General features: G+C 54.8%; 1 protein-coding gene across 1 annotated transcript in view; it reads left to right on the plus strand.

Moving 5' to 3' along the window:
- The first annotated feature begins 10253 nt into the window (after positions 1-10253).
- Positions 10254-18088, plus strand: part of Scarb2 (scavenger receptor class B member 2) — a 36202-nt gene continuing 28367 nt past the window's right edge. The window contains exon 1 of the mRNA XM_048364038.1: positions 10254-10461. Within this exon, the coding sequence (XP_048219995.1) occupies positions 10345-10461 (117 nt within the window). The 5' untranslated portion in view covers positions 10254-10344. The remainder of the gene's footprint in view (positions 10462-18088) is intronic.

Genomic DNA, 18088 nt, shown 5'->3' on the forward strand with positions numbered 1-18088 from the left:
TCCCCGGTCCTCTGATTCTCGTCTCACCCCGGTGTCCTCACGGACCGGCGGGCCGGGGCCGCACCAAGCGCCGCAGGGTGGGTGGGGTTTGGTGATGGCCCTGGCAATCCGCTCCTGGCCGCGCCCCGCGGGCGCCTTTGCCTGCCCCTTACTCGATGGGCCCTCAACCCAGCCCGGACCCCCTGCCCACCACAGCGGCTGTGCTGGAGGCACAGGTGGCCTTGACTGCCACTAGCCCGAGGACCCCCGCAGCCCCCCGGAAGCCATCCATTTTGGGAAACAATTTTATTTCAGAATCCTAGAAACAGCTTCCCAGAGCCGGATCCAATTTCCACGTGGACTAGGAAGCGAAGGAGATCTGTCCCTAGTTCCCGAACACTGAGCCAGTCTTGGAAACAGCAGCCTCACTCAGGATGGCTGGAGACATTCCTCTTGACCTGGGTCAATCCTAACACAAAAGAATGTTTAGTCTTCGTGCTCAAAGAGCTAATAATTCTATGGCCCTCTTTGAGACTCTCCATGACTCTCCATTCGATAATGGCCACATTCCCAGGCCCCTGGGTGATTTTAGTAGTAGTAGCAGTAGTAGTCCAATGCATCATTATATTTACTATTATTTTATTAAGTCAATATACAAAGGGGTTTAAATTCCACACCTCACTGTCCATGGTCCCACGGGGAATGGAGGCTGTCACCTGCCTAGGTCTGTTCCAGGCCACCGGGGGGCACTGTCTTTTTCAGGACTTATCTCAACTTCCCAGAGCCTTCTGGAAGGGAAGCTGTGTCTTGTCCACAGGCCGCCTCTGTCTCTTTCCATCTCCCCAGTTCTTCCCTTTATGCCTTCCCCCTGAGGGCTCTTGAGTTTTCGTCTGGAGCAGGCCATGACTTCCCTGTCTGCCAGCTTCAGCCCAGCTGGGGTCCCAGGGGTCCCAGGCACCCCACCAACCCCAGCTTTGCTCCTGGGACTGTTCTTGAGCCTCCATCGTCCAGAGTATCTGGGACTGCAAGTGTGAGCCACGGTACCCAGTCTGTGTCCCCTTCTCTGCTTTCACCTGGCCCAGCACTTTTCTAGGCCATGTGTCAGCTCAGGCAGAAAGCTAAGGTGAACCTAGGAATGAGGAAATAAATGCCCTGCGTTACGAGATTCCATTCCCTGGAACCACAGTTGGGCACACCCTAGGCCGGCGGTAGAATGGCAGCCTTTCAAGGATCCTCAAGGATCTCATTCCCTAGATCAAGGTCAGGCTTGGGCCTGGGGCATGATGACATAATCTCCGCGTTTGCCCTTGAAAGGTTAAGAGGAGCCTACTGGGGTACGGTCCCCAAACCACAGTCAGGAAGGGGCGCCTCATACCCAGGCAGCCTCTGTGCAGCCATCCAGCCATTTCGAGAGGAGCCGCGGAGGGGCAGGGGACCCGCTTCTCAGCGCTAGTAGAGTGGCCCTGCTGGGGATACCGGAGCCCCGTCCCCAGCTGCTGGCGGCCAGGCCCTAACCGCCCGGCTCACTTCACCTCTCAAGCTGTAACCCCACCTCGTGAGTCAGTCGTCCTGGCTGCCCTCCTACTCTGCGTAGGTTCTTCCGCTCCTCGAGGGACAGCATCCTGTTCTTAGAGGCACCCAAGGAATTGAGGAACATCTGGACCTGCCCACCCACCAGTACCAATCATCACACCATCCATGCCTTAAAGCCAGCCGTGGCAAGGAATGATCTTTGTCAAAGGCTACAACAAAGCATCCTGAGGGGCAATGATCAACTTTAGAAAAGTTAGGTGGGAAGGGACAAAAGCGGGTGGTTCTGCAGCTTCTCTCTGCCCACGCCGACCTGTTGGCGTCACTCTCCGCTTTCTCCCCAGCCCTTCCCCGCTGGCCCTTCCCTGGAATTCCACGCCTGCCCCTGACGCGCTCAGTCACGTCAGCCTGGATGGAGTAGCACAGCACACCCGGCACCGTGTTGCGTTGGACGCCACGGAGCACGCTGAAGGCAGGAGCCAGAGAAGCAAGAAGGTGTCCACTGGAAGGGCGAACATAAATCAAGAAATAATCATAAATTTCCCTGATGCAATACAGGAAACAGCCTCCCTCCGTGCCCGTACTGGGGCTTGTACTCTGGGCCTGGGCCCTGTTCTTGACCTTTTGTGGTCAAAGCTAGTGCTCCACCGCTTGAACCACAGCTCCACGTTTGGCCTTTTTGGTGGTTAATTGGAGATAAGATTCTCAGGGACATTCTTGCTGGGGCTGGTTTCAAACCTTCATCCTCATATCTCCGCCTTCCGAGTGTTAGGGTTACAGGTGTGAACACCAGAACTTGTCTGAAGATGCCGGTCTTGTTTTCACCCTTTCTATCATCTACTATTGAGGCAGTCTGCTAGGAAGTGTCCCCTCAAAGGCTCTTTTTTTTTTGTAATTTATTAATTAAACAAAAAATTTTTGACAAGGTGTTGTGCAAAAAGGGTACAGTTACCTAGTAGGGCAGTGTGTACATTTCTTCTGATATCTTACGCCCTGTTTTTCTGTCTCTTCTCTAGGTCAGCTAGACATATATACAATATACAATGTATCAAGAACATAGACAGTCGCCATGTGGCCAGGCCCAAGAAAGTTCGCCTAGGGCTTTAAATGTAATGTCGACATTAGACCATATGTCGACAGTCGTCTTATATGAACGTACATACAGAGCTTTTGAGGTGTTGTAGTCCACCCTCAAAGGCTCTTGTGTTCAAGTCTTGTCCCCTGAGGTGGGGTCATGGAGAAGCGGGGGGGTGGGGGTGGCGGGGGCGGGGGGGAGGGGGGAATCCTGAGCTTTCTGACTCATGGATGAGTTGGGAACCTGTTTGGCAGAAGTCCCCCACTGGGGGGTGGGGGGACACGGGGAGGGGCTTTGAAGCAGAACATCTTGTCTCCACCCCATCCTGTCTTACTCTGCTTCCTGGCCACCAGGAGGTAAGTAGCTTTGCTCATCTTTCGCCATGACACTCTGCCTCTCCACAGGCCACAAACAATGGAGCCAACCAGGATGAAGCAATCCATGAACCAAAGCAAACCTTTGGGGCTGGGAATGTGGCTCAGTGGTGGTAGAGAGCTCGCCTTGTATACATGAAGCCCTGGGTTCGATTCCTCAGCACCACACATATAGAAAAAGCCAGACGTGGTGCTGTGGCTCAAGAGGTAAAGTGCTTTAGTTGGAAGCCAGGGACAGTGCTCAGGCCCTGAGTCCAGGGTTGCTTTGTTGTTTTACTTTCTAAGCTATAGTTTTATTGTGAAGATTAAGGTGTTGCACAGAGGGGTTAATATCCGTAAGTCAGGAAATGAGGACAATTCTTTTTGGACAATGTCACCCCTTGCCTCCCTTTCCTCAAGTTTCCCCCTCCTGTCTCCGCCCACAAATTGTATAGTTGGTTTTCCACATAGTGTGTACTGGATAGCCTGACTGCCTTTGTTCACCCTTCCTCTCTGCATTTCTGCAGCCCCTCTGTTGCCCCCTCCCCCCCAAAAAATCCCCCAAAGCAACAACCACAGCATAAAACAAACCACGTTTCCATTTCCTGGATTTGGTTTGTTTCGCAGGCCCCACCCCACTACCTGCCCAAACACTCCCTTCCCCAGGAAGCTCGGGGCTGACCAGCCTTCCTCTTCACGCTAGGCTTTCCTGCCCCCTGAGAGGGAGAGACGGAGTCCATTTGGCTTCTTAGTTCTCAACAGCTTCCATTAATAGCATGACTCAGTCGAAAATGACTCAGCTCTTGTGCTGGTTTCTCAGCTGATTTCACAATACAGAGGAGATCAGACAGCTCTGACATTTGGTAATAGGCTGGCTTTCCCTCGCCGAGTTGAATAGCAACTTAAAACACACCCCAGATCTCATTTGCTGCTCCAAAGTATCATCAAGCTCTCTCCACGGAGAGCTGGTTTCGTGTCAGAGCACGGGGATTGTGCGTTTAGCCCCGGCCCTGGTCATGCATCCCTGCCTCGCCGTTTCCAGTCCTTCCTCAAGTCCGGGCAGGCGGAAGTGTTTGCTCTCACGCCCATCACAGCCGCACCGCTGGCCCTCAAATGTGGGAACAGATGTGCAGTACAGAACATCTTCTTTTCTTTTTTTTTCTTTTTTTTTTTTTTTGGCCAGTCCTGGGCTTGGACTCAGGGCCTGAGCACTGTCCCTGGCTTCTTCCCACTCAAGGCTAGCACTCTGCCACTTGAGCCACAGCGCCGCTTCTGGCCGTTTTCTGTATATGTGGTGCTGGGGAATCGAACCTAGGGCCTCGTGTATCCGAGGCAGGCACTCTTGCCACTAGGCCATATCCCCAGCCCATGAACATCTTCTTTTCTAAGTAAATGCTTTTGTTGGATACTGGTGGCTCGCACCGGGAACCCTAGCTGCTTAGGAGGCTGAGATCGGAGGACGGGTAACACCCATCACGTCTGTTTCATCCGTTTCGAATACAGCATGTACCAAAAATAACAGGTTTCTTTACAAATAAGGCAATATCAACAGCTACGGAGAAAAACCGCCCAGTGTCCCATGTCCTTTTCCAAGGGAATCAAGAGGGGAATGTCCCTCCTTGATCTTCAAATGTATGAAGGCAGAGGATTGTTTCTCAAAGATTTTGTTGATCTCAGGTTTCATTATTTTTTAAATGACCTCAGGTTTTATATAAATATAGTTCTTGAGCCACTGATCTTGAATTACTTCTATAAATTAATGTCTGCTCAAATTTCCCTCGTGTTTATATTTCACTTCATAAAAAAGCCAAATTTTATTTCAATTTATACATTCATCTTGGGCGCAAAATGTCACGAGACTTTATTATATGTAAAGTTCTCAAGAATAACCATGTCTCTCTAGTCTGAAGTATGTGTATGTATTCTCAGTTTGTAGTAGTTTGGGTTTTTGTTGTTATTGTTTATAGCATTTGTGTGTGTGTGTGTGTGTGTGTATGTGTGTGTGTGTGTGTCTGTGTGCTGATCCCGGGGCTTGAACTCAGGGCCTGGTCACTGTCCCTGGGCTGCTTTGCTCAAGGCTAATGTTCTACCACTTGAGCCATGCTCCACTTCTTGCTTTTTTGGTGATTAGTTGGAAATAAAAATCTCACAGCCTTCCCTGCCTGGGCTAGCTTTGAGCCAAGTGGCTCAAGCAGCAGAGTGCTAGCTTTGAGCAAAAGGAAGCCAGGGACAGTGCTCAGGCCCTGAGTCCAAGGCCCAGGACTGGCAAAAAAAATTTTTTAAATTGTGGTGTACTATAACATTGAACACTTGACTACTTTCAACAGAAAAGTATACAACGAGGACATGACTAACCTCCTTTGCATGTTACGTCAGTATTGTAAATTTACAGTGGGGCCCAAAGAACTCTCTTGCTTCCCCATGGTTGCCCTGTCTTAGAATACATGAAGGAAGTTCTTTTTCTTTTTTGTTCTTTTTTTTTTTTTTTTTTTTGTTTTTTTGGCCAGTCCTGGGCCTTGGACTCAGGGCCTGAGCACTGTCCCTGGCTTCTTCCCACTCAAGGCTAGCACTCTGCCACTTGAGCCACAGCGCCGCTTCTGGCCGTTTTCTGTATATGTGGTGCTGGGGAATCGAACCTAGGGCCTCGTGTATCCGAGGCAGGCACTCTTGCCACTAGGCTATATCCCCAGCCCCAGGAAGTTCTTTTTCTTTCTGAGTCTGGCATGATTGTGGGATTTCAACGAGTGCTAACACTCATTCCTTCCTAAGGGTATTTGATCTTCTTTCCAGATTGTCTGTAGAGAGTGCACTGGGAAAATTTCCCATTGTCTCCCGACCCAGGGATCTTCCTCTCCTTAAGAAAGGGGAGCGGTGAGCCTTTGCCACAATGCTTGACTCTGGACTGTGTCAGGGGTCACAGGTCTGTGTGCAGAGGGCGGAGGCTCACCTGCACGTAGTCGTGCCAATTAGCGGTAGAGGCCACATGACTTACAAATCACACCGGAGGAAGCAGCCACAAGGGGCATGAGAAGCCGAGATCAGAATTTGGGGCCAGTGAGTCCCTCAAAGCAGCTGACATGGGGCAGAGACAAAGATGGAACTGGACAGAAACACAGCTGGCCAGATGCTCAAACGTTGTGTCGGCCTTCATAAAATAGAAATTACTGTGTGCCCCCCTCACACTGCTATATGGGGAGCATGCATTCTCTTTTTAAAGCTGTCTTCTGTAATTAGGGCATTTTGGTTCTGTTGTGGTGTTTGGGACATTTTAAAATGCTGGTCTGGTCCGATCCACTATGCTAAGAGGAAGAAAGAGGTTTTTGTTCAGCCAGGGCTAGAGGTTTAAAGGGGAAGCAGTTTTCCAACTGCCTGACCTAGCAGAAACAGAAAAGCCTCAATCAGGAGGTAAACTAGAACAAACAAAACCAAAGTCCTTGTTCATATGCTCTGAGATTTGTTTATTGATTTTGCTTCTGTCTCTTCATTCTCACAGTCTATTACTACCCTGATGGCCCATAAGAGACATAAGGCAATAAGAGACCTCTAAAAGCAATGGAAGCTGGGCTCTGGGCATGAGAGAGAGAGAGAGAGAGAGAGAGAGAGAGAGAGAGAGGAGAGAGAGAGAGAGAGAGAGAGAGAGAGAGAGAGAGAACGAACCTTGAAAACCAATGCCCAGCTCCTGCCATTGTTTTTGGAGGTCTCTTTCCATGCTTACAATCTAACTATTCAGAAGGCTGGGATCTGAGGAGAAAAGTTCGAAGCCAGGGCAGGAAAGTCCACGAGACTCCTATCACCCATTAATCACCACAGGGCCAGAAGTGGAGGTGTGGCTCAAGTGGAGAGGGCCTGCCTTGAGTGACAAAGGTAAGGGACAGTGCTCAGGCCTACTGCTGGCACCAGTGGAGAGATGGGGGAGAGACAGAGAACGAGAACAAGTGGAGGGGAATGGAGGTGAGAGAAGATGCACTGAGATCAGCCACCTGGGCTACGCGGGGTATGGAACGATGGATTTTGCCGTCCAGCTTGGAGCCAGCAAACAGAGAATCTGCTTTTAGTCCTCGCTGGAGCGTGGGCCGGTGTCCCCTGTGCACTTGATCCTGTGAGGGCTAAGTATCAAGTGCCAAGTTGCCAAGTCTCTCTCCTAGTCCAGGATCCGTACCCAATGGTGGCAAACCCAGTCAGTGCCTGGAAGGGAATGAGTGAGCTCGGGCGGGGGGCTAAGCGACCAGAGGCACAGGCCAGCGCAACTGGAACCCAATGCAGAGGACTGTGACTGTGGACGGAAGGGCCGCGGACACGGCGACCTGGGCCTCCAGCTTGGCACGGCTGGATCTCTCCAGACCTCACGGGTTCTATCTGCATGTCAGGCTGGTTGCCCGGCCACTGCTGCAACAGCAGTCCCAGTCACCGCCCATGTCCCAGCCCGGTCCTGACCACACTACCCGCGCTCGTCCTCCAGAGTTCGGTGGCATGCCGCACTAGGCCTCGGTGGCCCCACGCAGCAGCCCCTCCCGTCGCATTTGAGCAGCGCTGGGCTGGGACCCTCACCTTGGCTCCGTCATGATTGACTGGCACAGCTGGCGGGGAGCAGGCTGAGAGCACTGTGGTTTCTCCCATGTTCTCTCTCCAGCACGGACGTCTCAGGGTAGCTCAACTTAGCGGGGGGGGGGGGGGGTGGACACCAAGGACAAGCATTTTCAGAGGCCTGGGCGGCAGGTGCAAGGTATTTATGACCTGGCTTCTGAGTTCCTAGATGTGGTCCTTTCCACCATCTCTATGGGCTCAATGAGTCCAGCCCCAATTCAAGAGAAGGCGCCCATACTACCCCCAGTAGCACTCCTGAAGAACGGGCTCCTGCTTCCAACCCATCGCCCGCTCTAACCATGTCCTCAGCAAGCCCCCGGGATCCCTCCAGATTCTCGTCCTGAGGACATGGGCCCTACACCCTGAGCAGGCCAGAGCTGCCACTCAGCTGGTTACCGACCGTAGGTTACTTCACTCTGCAGAGCCTAAGATGGTGATGATGGTGCCCCGCAGTTCTGGTGGTCAGTTCTGGAACCTTCTCCTGCCCCTGGATACTCCAACTCCAGTGGCAAAAATCCTTTAGGGAAAATCCACCTGGAATTTACACGGAACTCACACAGGCCTTCTCAAATTCCTTAAGCCAGCTCTAGATGAATGACAGCATCGCAAGGTGCACAGCGCTGGGCTGCAGGGCAGTCTTTAGGAACCGGAGAAGGAGAGGATGCGGACCGGTCCAGGGCGAGAACCAGCCAGACGCCAGCGACCGTCCAGCTGCTGGGGCCGCGTCCCTGCCCCCGGCCTGGGGACCTTCCCGGGCAGACAAGTCCCGGGGAGCCTCTCACCTCCGACGAGCCCGCGGGCGGGACGGGTCAGGCCCGCGCGCTTCCCCCGCCCCCCGCCCCCCTTCCCAGGCCCCTTTCCTTCCAAAGAACCCTTCACAGCTACATCCCCCCCACCCCCCCCACCCCACCCCACCCCGGTCTGCTTCCCCCGGCGGATCTCCTGCCGCCCTCCCTAATCCTAGAGTGTGAGTGTGCGCGCGTGAGTGTGCGCGTGAGCGCGCGTGAGTGTGAGTGCATGTGAATGTGCATGCGCGCGCGCGCGTGTGAGTGTGCATGCGTGTGAGTGCATGTGAACGTGCATGCGCGTGTGCGAGTGTGCGCGCGAGCGCGCGTGAGTGTGAGTGCATGTGAGTGCACGCGCGCGTGCGTGCGTGTGAGTGTGCACGTGTGAGTGCATGTGAATGTGCATGCGCGTGTGCGTGTGTGAGTGTGCGCGTGAGCGCGCGTGCGTGTGAGTGCATGTGAATGTGCACGCGCGTGCGTGCGTGTGAGTGTGCACGCGTGAGTGTGAGTGCATGTGAATGTGCATGCGCGCGTGCGCGTGTGTGCGCGCGCGTGTAAAGGCCTGGCCTGGCACGAGCCCTCACTCACTCAACTGGCTCTTCAGGACTCACTTTCCAGCACCCGGCCGGGCTTCGGGAGCAATGGACGACCAGCCGCGGTGCAAGCGGCTTTCGGGTTCTTGCTGAGCCCTCCACACCCCGGCGGGGCCCGGGCCGGGCCACCAAGGCCCACCCACCGGCACGCCCGGGCCCGCAGCCGGCGCCGCCCACAGCACTGCGCGCGCCCCGGCCCGGGAGCCCCGCCCCCATCGCCGCGCGCGCCCGAGCCCCGGGAGCCCCGCCCCCATCGCCGCGCGCGCCCGAGCCCCGGGAGCCCCGCCCCCATCGCCGCGCGCGCCCGAGCCCCGGGAGCCCCGCCCCCATCGCCGCCCCAGCCCCGGGAGCCCCGCCCCCATCGCCGCGCGCGCCCCCGAGCCCCGGGAGCCCCGCCCCCATCGCCGCCCCAGCCCGGGGAGCCCCGCCCCCATCGCCGCCCCAGCCCCGGGAGCCCCGCCCCCAGCCCCGGGAGCCCCGCCCCCATCGCCGCCCCAGCCCCGGGAGCCCCGCCCCCATCGCCGCCCTGAGCCCCGGGAGCCCCGCCCCCATCGCCGCCCCAGCCCCGGGAGCCCCGCCCCCATCGCCGCCCCAGCCCCGAGCCCCGGGAGCCCCGCCCCCATCGCCGCCCCAGCCCCGGGAGCCCCGCCCCCATCGCCGCGCGCGCCCCCGAGCCCCGGGAGCCCCGCCCCCATCGCCGCCCCAGCCCGGGGAGCCCCGCCCCCATCGCCGCCCCAGCCCCGGGAGCCCCGCCCCCATCGCCGCCCCAGCCCCGGGAGCCCCGCCCCCATCGCCGCCCCAGCCCCGGGAGCCCCGCCCCCAGCCCCGGGAGCCCCGCCCCCATCGCCGCCCCAGCCCCGGGAGCCCCGCCCCCATCGCCGCCCTGAGCCCCGGGAGCCCCGCCCCCATCGCCGCCCCAGCCCCGGGAGCCCCGACCCCATCGCCGCCCCAGCCCCGGGAGCCCCGCCCCCATCGCCGCCCTGAGCCCCGGGAGCCCCGCCCCCATCGCCGCCCCAGCCCCGGGAGCCCCGCCCCCATCACCGCCCTGAGCCCCGGGAGCCCCGCCCCCATCGCCGCCCCGAGCCCCGGGAGCCCCGCCCCCATCTCCGCCCTGAGCCCCGCCCCCATCGCCGCCCCAGCCCCGGGAGCCCCGCCCCCATCGCCGCCCCAGCCCCGGGAGCCCCGCCCCCATCTCCGCCCTGAGCCCCGCCCCCATCGCCGCCCCAGTCCCGGGAGCCCCGCCCCCATCGCCGCCCTGAGCCCCGGGAGCCCCGCCCCCATCTCCGCCCTGAGCCCCGCCCCCATCGCCGCCCCAGTCCCGGGAGCCCCGCCCCCATCACCGCCCCAGCCCCGGGAGCCCCGACCGCCGCTGCGCGGCCTGGGCGGCGGCTCCTCCCTCCCGGGCTCCGCGTCGCCGCGGGCCCCGCCGGCGAGCCGCGCGCAGGATGGGCCGGTGCGGCTTCTACGCGGCGGGGACGCTGTCCCTGCTCCTGCTGGTGACCAGCGTCACGCTGCTGGTGGCTCGCGTCTTCCAGAAGGCCGTGGAGCAGACCATCCAGAAGGTGAGTCGGGGCCGGCCGTGCGCGCGCGGGCCTGGCCCGGGCCGCCTCCCCCGCCCCGCCGCCGGGCCCCGGGGTCGTCCCCTGCCCGCGGGTGCGGAGGGGAGAACGGCCGGCGCCGCGGGAGGGGCGGCCGCGCGCGCCCCGGCTCGGAACCGCGGCGGGGCTGAGCCTCTGCCCGCCGCCTCCCCGCGGGCCCGGCCGGCCGAGGCCTGCAGACCCGCCGCCCGCCCGTGCCCGGCCCCGCCTCGGCTCTGCCTCGTGAGGACCGCCGTGTCCGGCCAGTGTCCCCGCTCTTTCTCAGACACCCACCCTCTTCAGGCACCGAGGCGCTTCGATCCTTCTGGAGGAGGGGACCCCCGAGCTAGCCGTGGCAGAGTCCCCTGCTCTCGGGCTCCCTCTCCTCTCCTCTCTCCTTTCACCCACGTCCGCCCCGAGCACGGGGGAAAGAGGAACAGGAGAGAGTGGCTGCAATCACCTTTTCCTTTAAAAAAAAAAGTGGGGGGGGAGGGGGCTCCGGATCAGCCACCGGCTTGTTTTCCTTTTGTAATACTGGGGGTTTGAACTGAGGACCTGTACTATGACCCTTTTATTTCTACAACTCTGCTCTAAATGGCTGGGCGGACACACTCATGACCAGCGTATTGATTGGGATAGGAGTCGCCCTAACTTTTCACCTGGGTTGGCCTCAGACTCCTTCTCCTCATCACCACATCCCAAGTAGCCCGGATGGCAGATGTGAGCCTCGGCGCCCCGCTTCCAACAACCTTTCCGGTTAGCACTCACCACCTGCTGCACAAAGCCTTTCACTGACCTCTCACCAGACGCCGAGCCTGGGCCGGTCCCATGAGATTCGCTGTGCTCCCCTGTTTGTAACCTGGCCTTCTTCCAGGAGGCAGCATGGATAGTCCCTCCACAGAGGTTTCCAGAAGTAACCAATTACTTGCAACTCCACAATTGGGGGAGAAAACCCTTAAAAGGACCACAGCAAAGCCTGCTGTTGGAGCTTAGCAAGGACCTTGTTCCTCTGAGCACCCGTATTCGGGAATACACACACACACACACACACACACACACACACACACACACAGAGTCCTTTCTTCACCGTCACATCTAAATAACCATTTGAGGACATAGTCTCTTGCTTTGGGTGCTGGACTTCAGCCGCATCATATCAGTATGTGAGTTGTTTTGTGTAGCTTTAAAAGATTGTTTCAGAGCCCTGTGGGGTGAGGAGCCTCCATGCAGCCATAGCTACATCCTCTCTTGGAGTTTCTGGGGTCCCGGCTTCTCTGGGGAAGGGGAGGTAGAAAGGCAGCTTGGCAGGGCCTGAGTTTGTGTTGGTCTTTCCGAGTGGCTTTTTCCGGGAGGACTAGCTTCTTTCTGACCGATACAGTACAGTACAGAGGACTTTTTAAACTGTCCAGCTGGGGAGCACTGTGCAGGGGTGTCTGATAGGAAGCTTGTGGCCGAGCTCTGCCGCCAGGGACAGATTTGAGAATGGTCTAGTCCCACGTTACCATTCTGCTCTTTGCTGCCCTGCCATGTCGGTCGGGTGATCATGGCAGGTCATTTAACCTTCTTGCTTCATGTTTCCCTATCAGTAAACTGAAATCATAATGTTAATAGGAAAATTGTAAGAATTAGTCGAGCAAGTGGGTAAGTATTGGTTACGAAATGATAGCAATTTTTATTAGAAGGCACACAACAAAAACATACTTGAGATTATAACTCAGGCACTGAGGTTAGATTTTTATTGGTTGTTTTGGTTTGTCTGGGGTTTTGCTTTTGAAATGGGGTTTTACAAACTTTGCCTAGACTGGAGCAAACTCGTGACCCTGTTTTTTGCCAGCCCTGCATGGATTATGGGTGTGCACCAAACCACACATGGCTTTCTTAGGTTAAATCTTTACACTGCCGTTTTCTTGTGAGGGGGAGGGAGGGCTCAGGCTTGAACTCAGGGCATCGTTGTGCTCTTGCTTCCCTTTTACATTCAAGACGGGTGTGCTCTGCCCCTTGAGCCACACACAGATCTACTTCTGGATTGGGGGTGGTTAGTTGGAGGTCATAGTCTCTTGAGTTTGACTGCTCAAGGTGCCCTAAAACCCTGATTCTCAGATTTCAGCCTCCTGAGTAGCTCGGGTAGCAGGCGTGCACCCCTGGAGCCTTGATAAACTTGCCATTTTCAAGCTCTGATTTGGGGCAAGTTACCGAACCTCTCTCAGCCTCGATTTCATCACTTACAAAAACGAGGAGGGATGGTCACTATCAACAAATCGAAGCAATAGGTCTCTCGCTGGCACGGGCCCTTCCAAACCCCTGCACCTAATTCTCTATCCAAAACCTTGCCTAGGGGCTGGGAAGGTGGCCGAGTGGTAGGTAGACTGCTTGCCTGGCATGCATGAAGCCCAGGGTTCGATTCCCCAGCACCACATACACAGAAAAAGCCAGAAGTGGCGCTGTGGCTTAAATTGGCAGAGTGCTAGCCTTGAACAAAAGAAGCCAGGGACAGTGCTCAGGCCCTGAGTCCAAGCATCAGGACTGGCAAAAAGAACAAACAGACAAAACTTTCCCTAGGAGAACCTTCCACTGTGTGAGAACCTGAAACACCCGATCTGCCTCTCTGTGCGTGTGCTGTTGTGAAGTGGAGCTCTTCCCACAGGGCCGGGCGGTACACGCCAGCCATCGCTCTTTCCATCAGTGTCAATGTAGCAGTGCTCGTTCAGAACTTGACTTTCATACAGTTGGACCATAACCCGCTCTGATACTGCCAGTTCTTCCTTCTTTCATGTGAAGATAGTCCATGCCCAAACTTGTCTGCATAAAAAAGAGAAGAAGGAAACCAAGCATGGACAGTCATGCCTATAATTCTTGCTACCTAGGAGAAGAGATTGAGAAGATCACAGTTCAAGGCTAACCATGTCAAAGCGTTCTTAAGGTCCCCATCTCAAGCACTGAAAAGCTGGGCACAGTAGCCCTTGTCCCAGCTACAAAGGAAGTGTAAATAGAAAGATTGCTGCCAGTGCTGATGGCCCACACTGTACTCCTCGCTCCTCAAGAAGCTGAGGTCTGAAAATGGCAGTTCCAAGCCAGCCTGGGCAGGAAAGGCCGTGGGACTCTAATCTTGTTAACCACCCCAAAACTGAAAGTGGTAGGGTGCTAGCCTTGAGTAAAAAAGCTCAGAGACAATGCCCAGGCCCTGAGTTCAAGCTCCACAGCTGGCAATTAAAAAAAGAAAAAGAAAGGAGGACTGCTGTTGGGGATAGCCCAGAGATAAACACAAGATCCTATTTGGAAGATAGCTACTAAAGCAAAAGGAGGTAAGGGTGAGCTCAGTTGGTAGACTGCTTGCCTAGGAAGCTCACAGCCCCAGTTCAAATCCCAGGATAGCCAAAAAACAAAAGAGGATGAAATTCAAATGTGTAGGTTTAGCTACTTGTCAGAAGTTTAGTAAGATTATTGTTGAATGAAGGACTTGCCTCAACTGATTATTGTCCTTCAATCACTCTTCAATGACTAAGGTGAGGGAAGACTTTTATTTTGGCTAGTGAAAACAGTGGAAGGAAGGAACTCTTACTAGAATCTAATGTCCAAGGGGCTGGGAATATGGCCTAGTGGCAAGAGTAGGCTTGCCTCCTATACACGAAGCCCTGGGTTCAATTCCCCAGCACTACATATACAGAAAACAGCCAGAAGTGGCGCTGTGGCTCAAGTGGCAGAGTGCTAGCCTTGAGCAAAAAGAAGCCAGGGACAGCGCTCAGGCCCTGAGTTCGAGCCCCAGGACTGGCCAAAAAAAAAGAAAAGAAAATGGAGAGGCTAGCTTCTCAAAGCTGTCTTAGAGGGGGCGCAGCTGGCCAGGCCTTTTGTTTTCTGTTTTGTTTTGTTTTGTTTTCTGTTTTGTTTTGTTTTGTTTTGCCAGTCCTGGGGCTTGGACTCAGGGCCTGAGCACTGTCCCTGGCTTCTTTTTGCTCAAGGCTAGCACTCTGCCACTTGAGCCACAGCGCCACTTCTGGCTTTTTCTGTGTATGTGGTACTGAGGAATCAAACCCAGGGCTTCATGCATGCTAGGCAAGCACTCTACCGCTAAGCCACATTCCCTGCCCTGGCGAGGCCTTTTATTAGAGGGAAAGGAGACACAGAGAGGTGGCTGACGGGGGATTAGTCGTCGGGGCATGGCTAGGGCATGGCTTCTGCAGAAGTTCAAGTAGACCTTGACCTTGACCTCTCGTGGCTGGTTATTAAGGAAGAAAGTTCCAAGTGCCACCTGGGTTCTAGCAGTTATCTTAACTGATCTAGCAGCTATCTTAGCCATCTAAGCGAGGCTTTTCAGCCAATGGGTTGGAGGGAGGGAGCCGAGAACAATCTCAAAGGAGCCTCTATTCCAAAAACCAGATATTCTTGTTCTCACTGGGAACTGTCTTGAATTGGGCAAGCCCTGAAATTGTTGCTGCTCGCGTGTTCTCCTTACCAGAGCAGCCTAGACAGTCCTCCGTCCTCGGCCCACATCTCCCTCCCGGGGGTGCGAGTGCATTATCAGCAGGGCCTTCTTCGTCAAGCCCTTGCCCCTTCCGGGGCTTTGCAGAGGCCCAAAAGACTCTGGAAAGCAAGTGGCTTTCGCAGCTCTCTCAGTCCTGCCACTGGGCTCTGCTTCTCCATCTCTCGCTTTATTCTCTGTGAACTGGGGATCTCTGTGATCTGGCAAGTTGTCTACGGCTGAGCCAACTCCTCAGCTAAGGAATCCTCAAGGACCCCTTCACAGAGACCTCGTCTCCCAAGCTGCCTCCCGTGAAAGTGAAGAGGACGCTCAGGCTAAGATTTTTCTGAATTGGAAAAAGCCCCTGGAGATTAAGGTGTTTTGTTGGGTTTTTTTTTGGTGCCAATCCTGGAGCTTGAACTTGGGACCTAACTCAGCTCCTGAGCTTTTTTGGTCACAGTTAGCACCCTCAAAACTACAGCTCTATTTCTGGATTATTATTATTATTATTATTATTTTTTTTTGGTGCTTAGCTGGAGATAAGAGTCTCATGGGTTTTCTTACCTGGCCTGGCTTTGAACCTCCATCCTAAGATCTCAGCCACCTGAATAGCTAGGATTACAGAAGTGAGGCATTGGTGCCTGCCTGCTCTTGTTATTTTACTTTTAAAGAGGCTGAGGGCTGGGAATATGGCCTAGTGGCAAGAGCGCTCGCCTCGTATACATGAAGCCCTGGGTTCGATTCCCCAGCACCACATAGACAGAAAATGGCCAGAAGTGGCGCTGTGGCTCAAGTGGCAGAGTGCTAGCCTGGAGCAAAAAGAAGCCAGGGACAGTGCTCAGGCCCTGAGTCCAAGGCCCAGGACTGGCCAAAAAAAAAGGAGGCTGAGGCTCAAGGAAATAACGTAACTTATCTAAAGCCCAAGAAGAAGGGTAGAGTTGTGCAAGCTCGAGGCCTTAGTGTGGACACTTTTCACACACAAGGATGACTGTGTGTCCCATCTGCCTGGGCTCGCCCTGCTGTGCTCAGGTGAACTCATGCTGGCATAAGTATTAGCGATCACACTCTGGTTTGGACCGTATTTTTTTCACTGCTACTGGGGCTTGAACTCAGAGTTTGGGCGCTGTCTCTTAGCTTACTTGCTCAAGGCTGGTGCTCTATCACTTGAGCCGCAGCTCCACTTCTGGCTTTTGGTGGTTGATTGTAGATCAGAGTCATGGATGGCTTCCAACCATGAGCCTCATATCTCAGTCTCCTGTGTAGGTAGAGTTATGGGGCTGAGCCACTGGCAGCTATTGGGCAATAAATTGTATGGCTACCTTCCACCGATACCCCCAGACACAAGCTACAAGGTCTGCTTTTTTTTTTTTTTTTTTTGGCCAGTCCTGGGCCTTGGACTCAGGGCCTGAGCACTGTCCCTGGCTTCTTCCCGCTCAAGGCTAGCACTCTGCCACTTGAGCCACAGCGCCGCTTCTGGCCGTTTTCTGTATATGTGGTGCTGGGGAATCGAACCTAGGGCCTCGTGTATCCGAGGCAGGCACTCTTGCCACTAGGCTATATCCCCAGCCCCACAAGGTCTGCTTTTGACATTGAATGTGCGCCATACTCTTTAGGAAGTAGAAGTTCATTCAGGCTGGCTGACGCAATATGTGATTCTCTTTTCCTTTCTCTCTTTCTTTCTTTCTTCTTGTCGGTTGTGGGGCTAAACTCAAGGCCTGATTGATTGCTGTCTCTGAGCTCTACCACTTTGAGTGACAGCTCCACTTTGGGTTTTCTGGTGTTCATTGGAGATCAGAGTCTCACAGGCTTTCCTACCCAGCCTGGCTTTGACCACAGTCCTCAAATCTCAGCCTCCTGAGAAGCTGGGATTACAGGTGTGAGCCACCAGCGCCTGACTCTCCTTATTTCTTTTTATGAAGCTGGAAGGGGGGGAACTTAGACATGGCACAGAGGAGCCCAGCCCAGTGAGGCCTCCTGGGAGTCGGCAGACAGTAGGCGGTCAGAGCCTGCCACTCCTCCCTTGCTTTCCTGGCCGTCAGCTTCCTCTAGGTACACATCCTGTCCTGGCTGTTTACTCACCCTGGCTGCTGCATGGCTTTCTGGCTCCTGAGCCTCATCACTTAGCTTCTCTCTTCCAAGATCTTGTTGTTGTTGTTAAGCGATAGTACTGGGGCTTGAACTCAGGGCCTGGCACTACACCTTAGCTTTTCACTCAAGGCTGGTGTTCTACTACTTGAACTACAGCTCCACTTCCAACTTTTTGCTGGTTAATTGGAGATGAGAGTCTCACAGACTTTCCTGCCTCCTATCTCAGCCTCCTGAGTAGCTAGGATTATAGACATGAACCGCGAGCACCCAGTTTTCCAAGTTCTTTTTTGTTGTTGTTGTCGGCATGGGGCTTGAACTCTGAGTCTGGGCGCTGTCCCTGAGCTCTTCAGCTCAAGACTAGCAGTCTACCACTTGAGGCACAGCGCCACTTCTGGTTTTCTGGTGGTTAATTGGAGATAAGAGTGTCAGGGACTTTCCTGCCTGAGCTGGCTTTGAACCGCAATCCTCAGATCTCAGCCTCCTGAGTAGCTAGACCTTCCCAAAGGTCTTAACAGAGTAATAGAATCGGAGTGGCCAAGCACAGGTAAAAATCAGGGAGTGGCATTTTTTTGTTTCCTTTCAAGATTCTTTGACTTTTATACAGAATTATCCAACTCTACCCTGGCTCTTAGAAACCTGGTCTTATGACAGCAGAATCATGTTCTGTTTTCTTCAGCTTCTTTCTAGTCTATGAAATCCATTGCTGAGTTGGACAAGGCTTATTTTAGCTCACATCTTCAAGTTTCTTGAGATGGGATTCCAGTTGAAGACATTAATATGAGTCATTAGTATTACTCTGCAAATTTACATGGAGGGAATATTAGTTTTAGAAGGGGAGGGAGGAAGGTTCCTACGTGCCAACATCATTTTGCTTTATGGTCTAGTAAAGTACGAGATTTCATTCTGCCAGGGCCCATCTGCTCTGCCAGACGTCTGCTTGTTACAGAGAGAAGAGTCTGCATGTGGAAATCAGCTCGTTCATGAAAATATAGGATGCTGGCCAAGCAGGTGGACATTCGTGACCTACGTCTTCAAGATATGTACTGGGCCATGCACAACACACTGAGG

Source organism: Perognathus longimembris, chromosome 16 (assembly GCF_023159225.1).
Source record: "Perognathus longimembris pacificus isolate PPM17 chromosome 16, ASM2315922v1, whole genome shotgun sequence".
Lineage (NCBI taxonomy): Eukaryota > Metazoa > Chordata > Mammalia > Rodentia > Heteromyidae > Perognathus > Perognathus longimembris.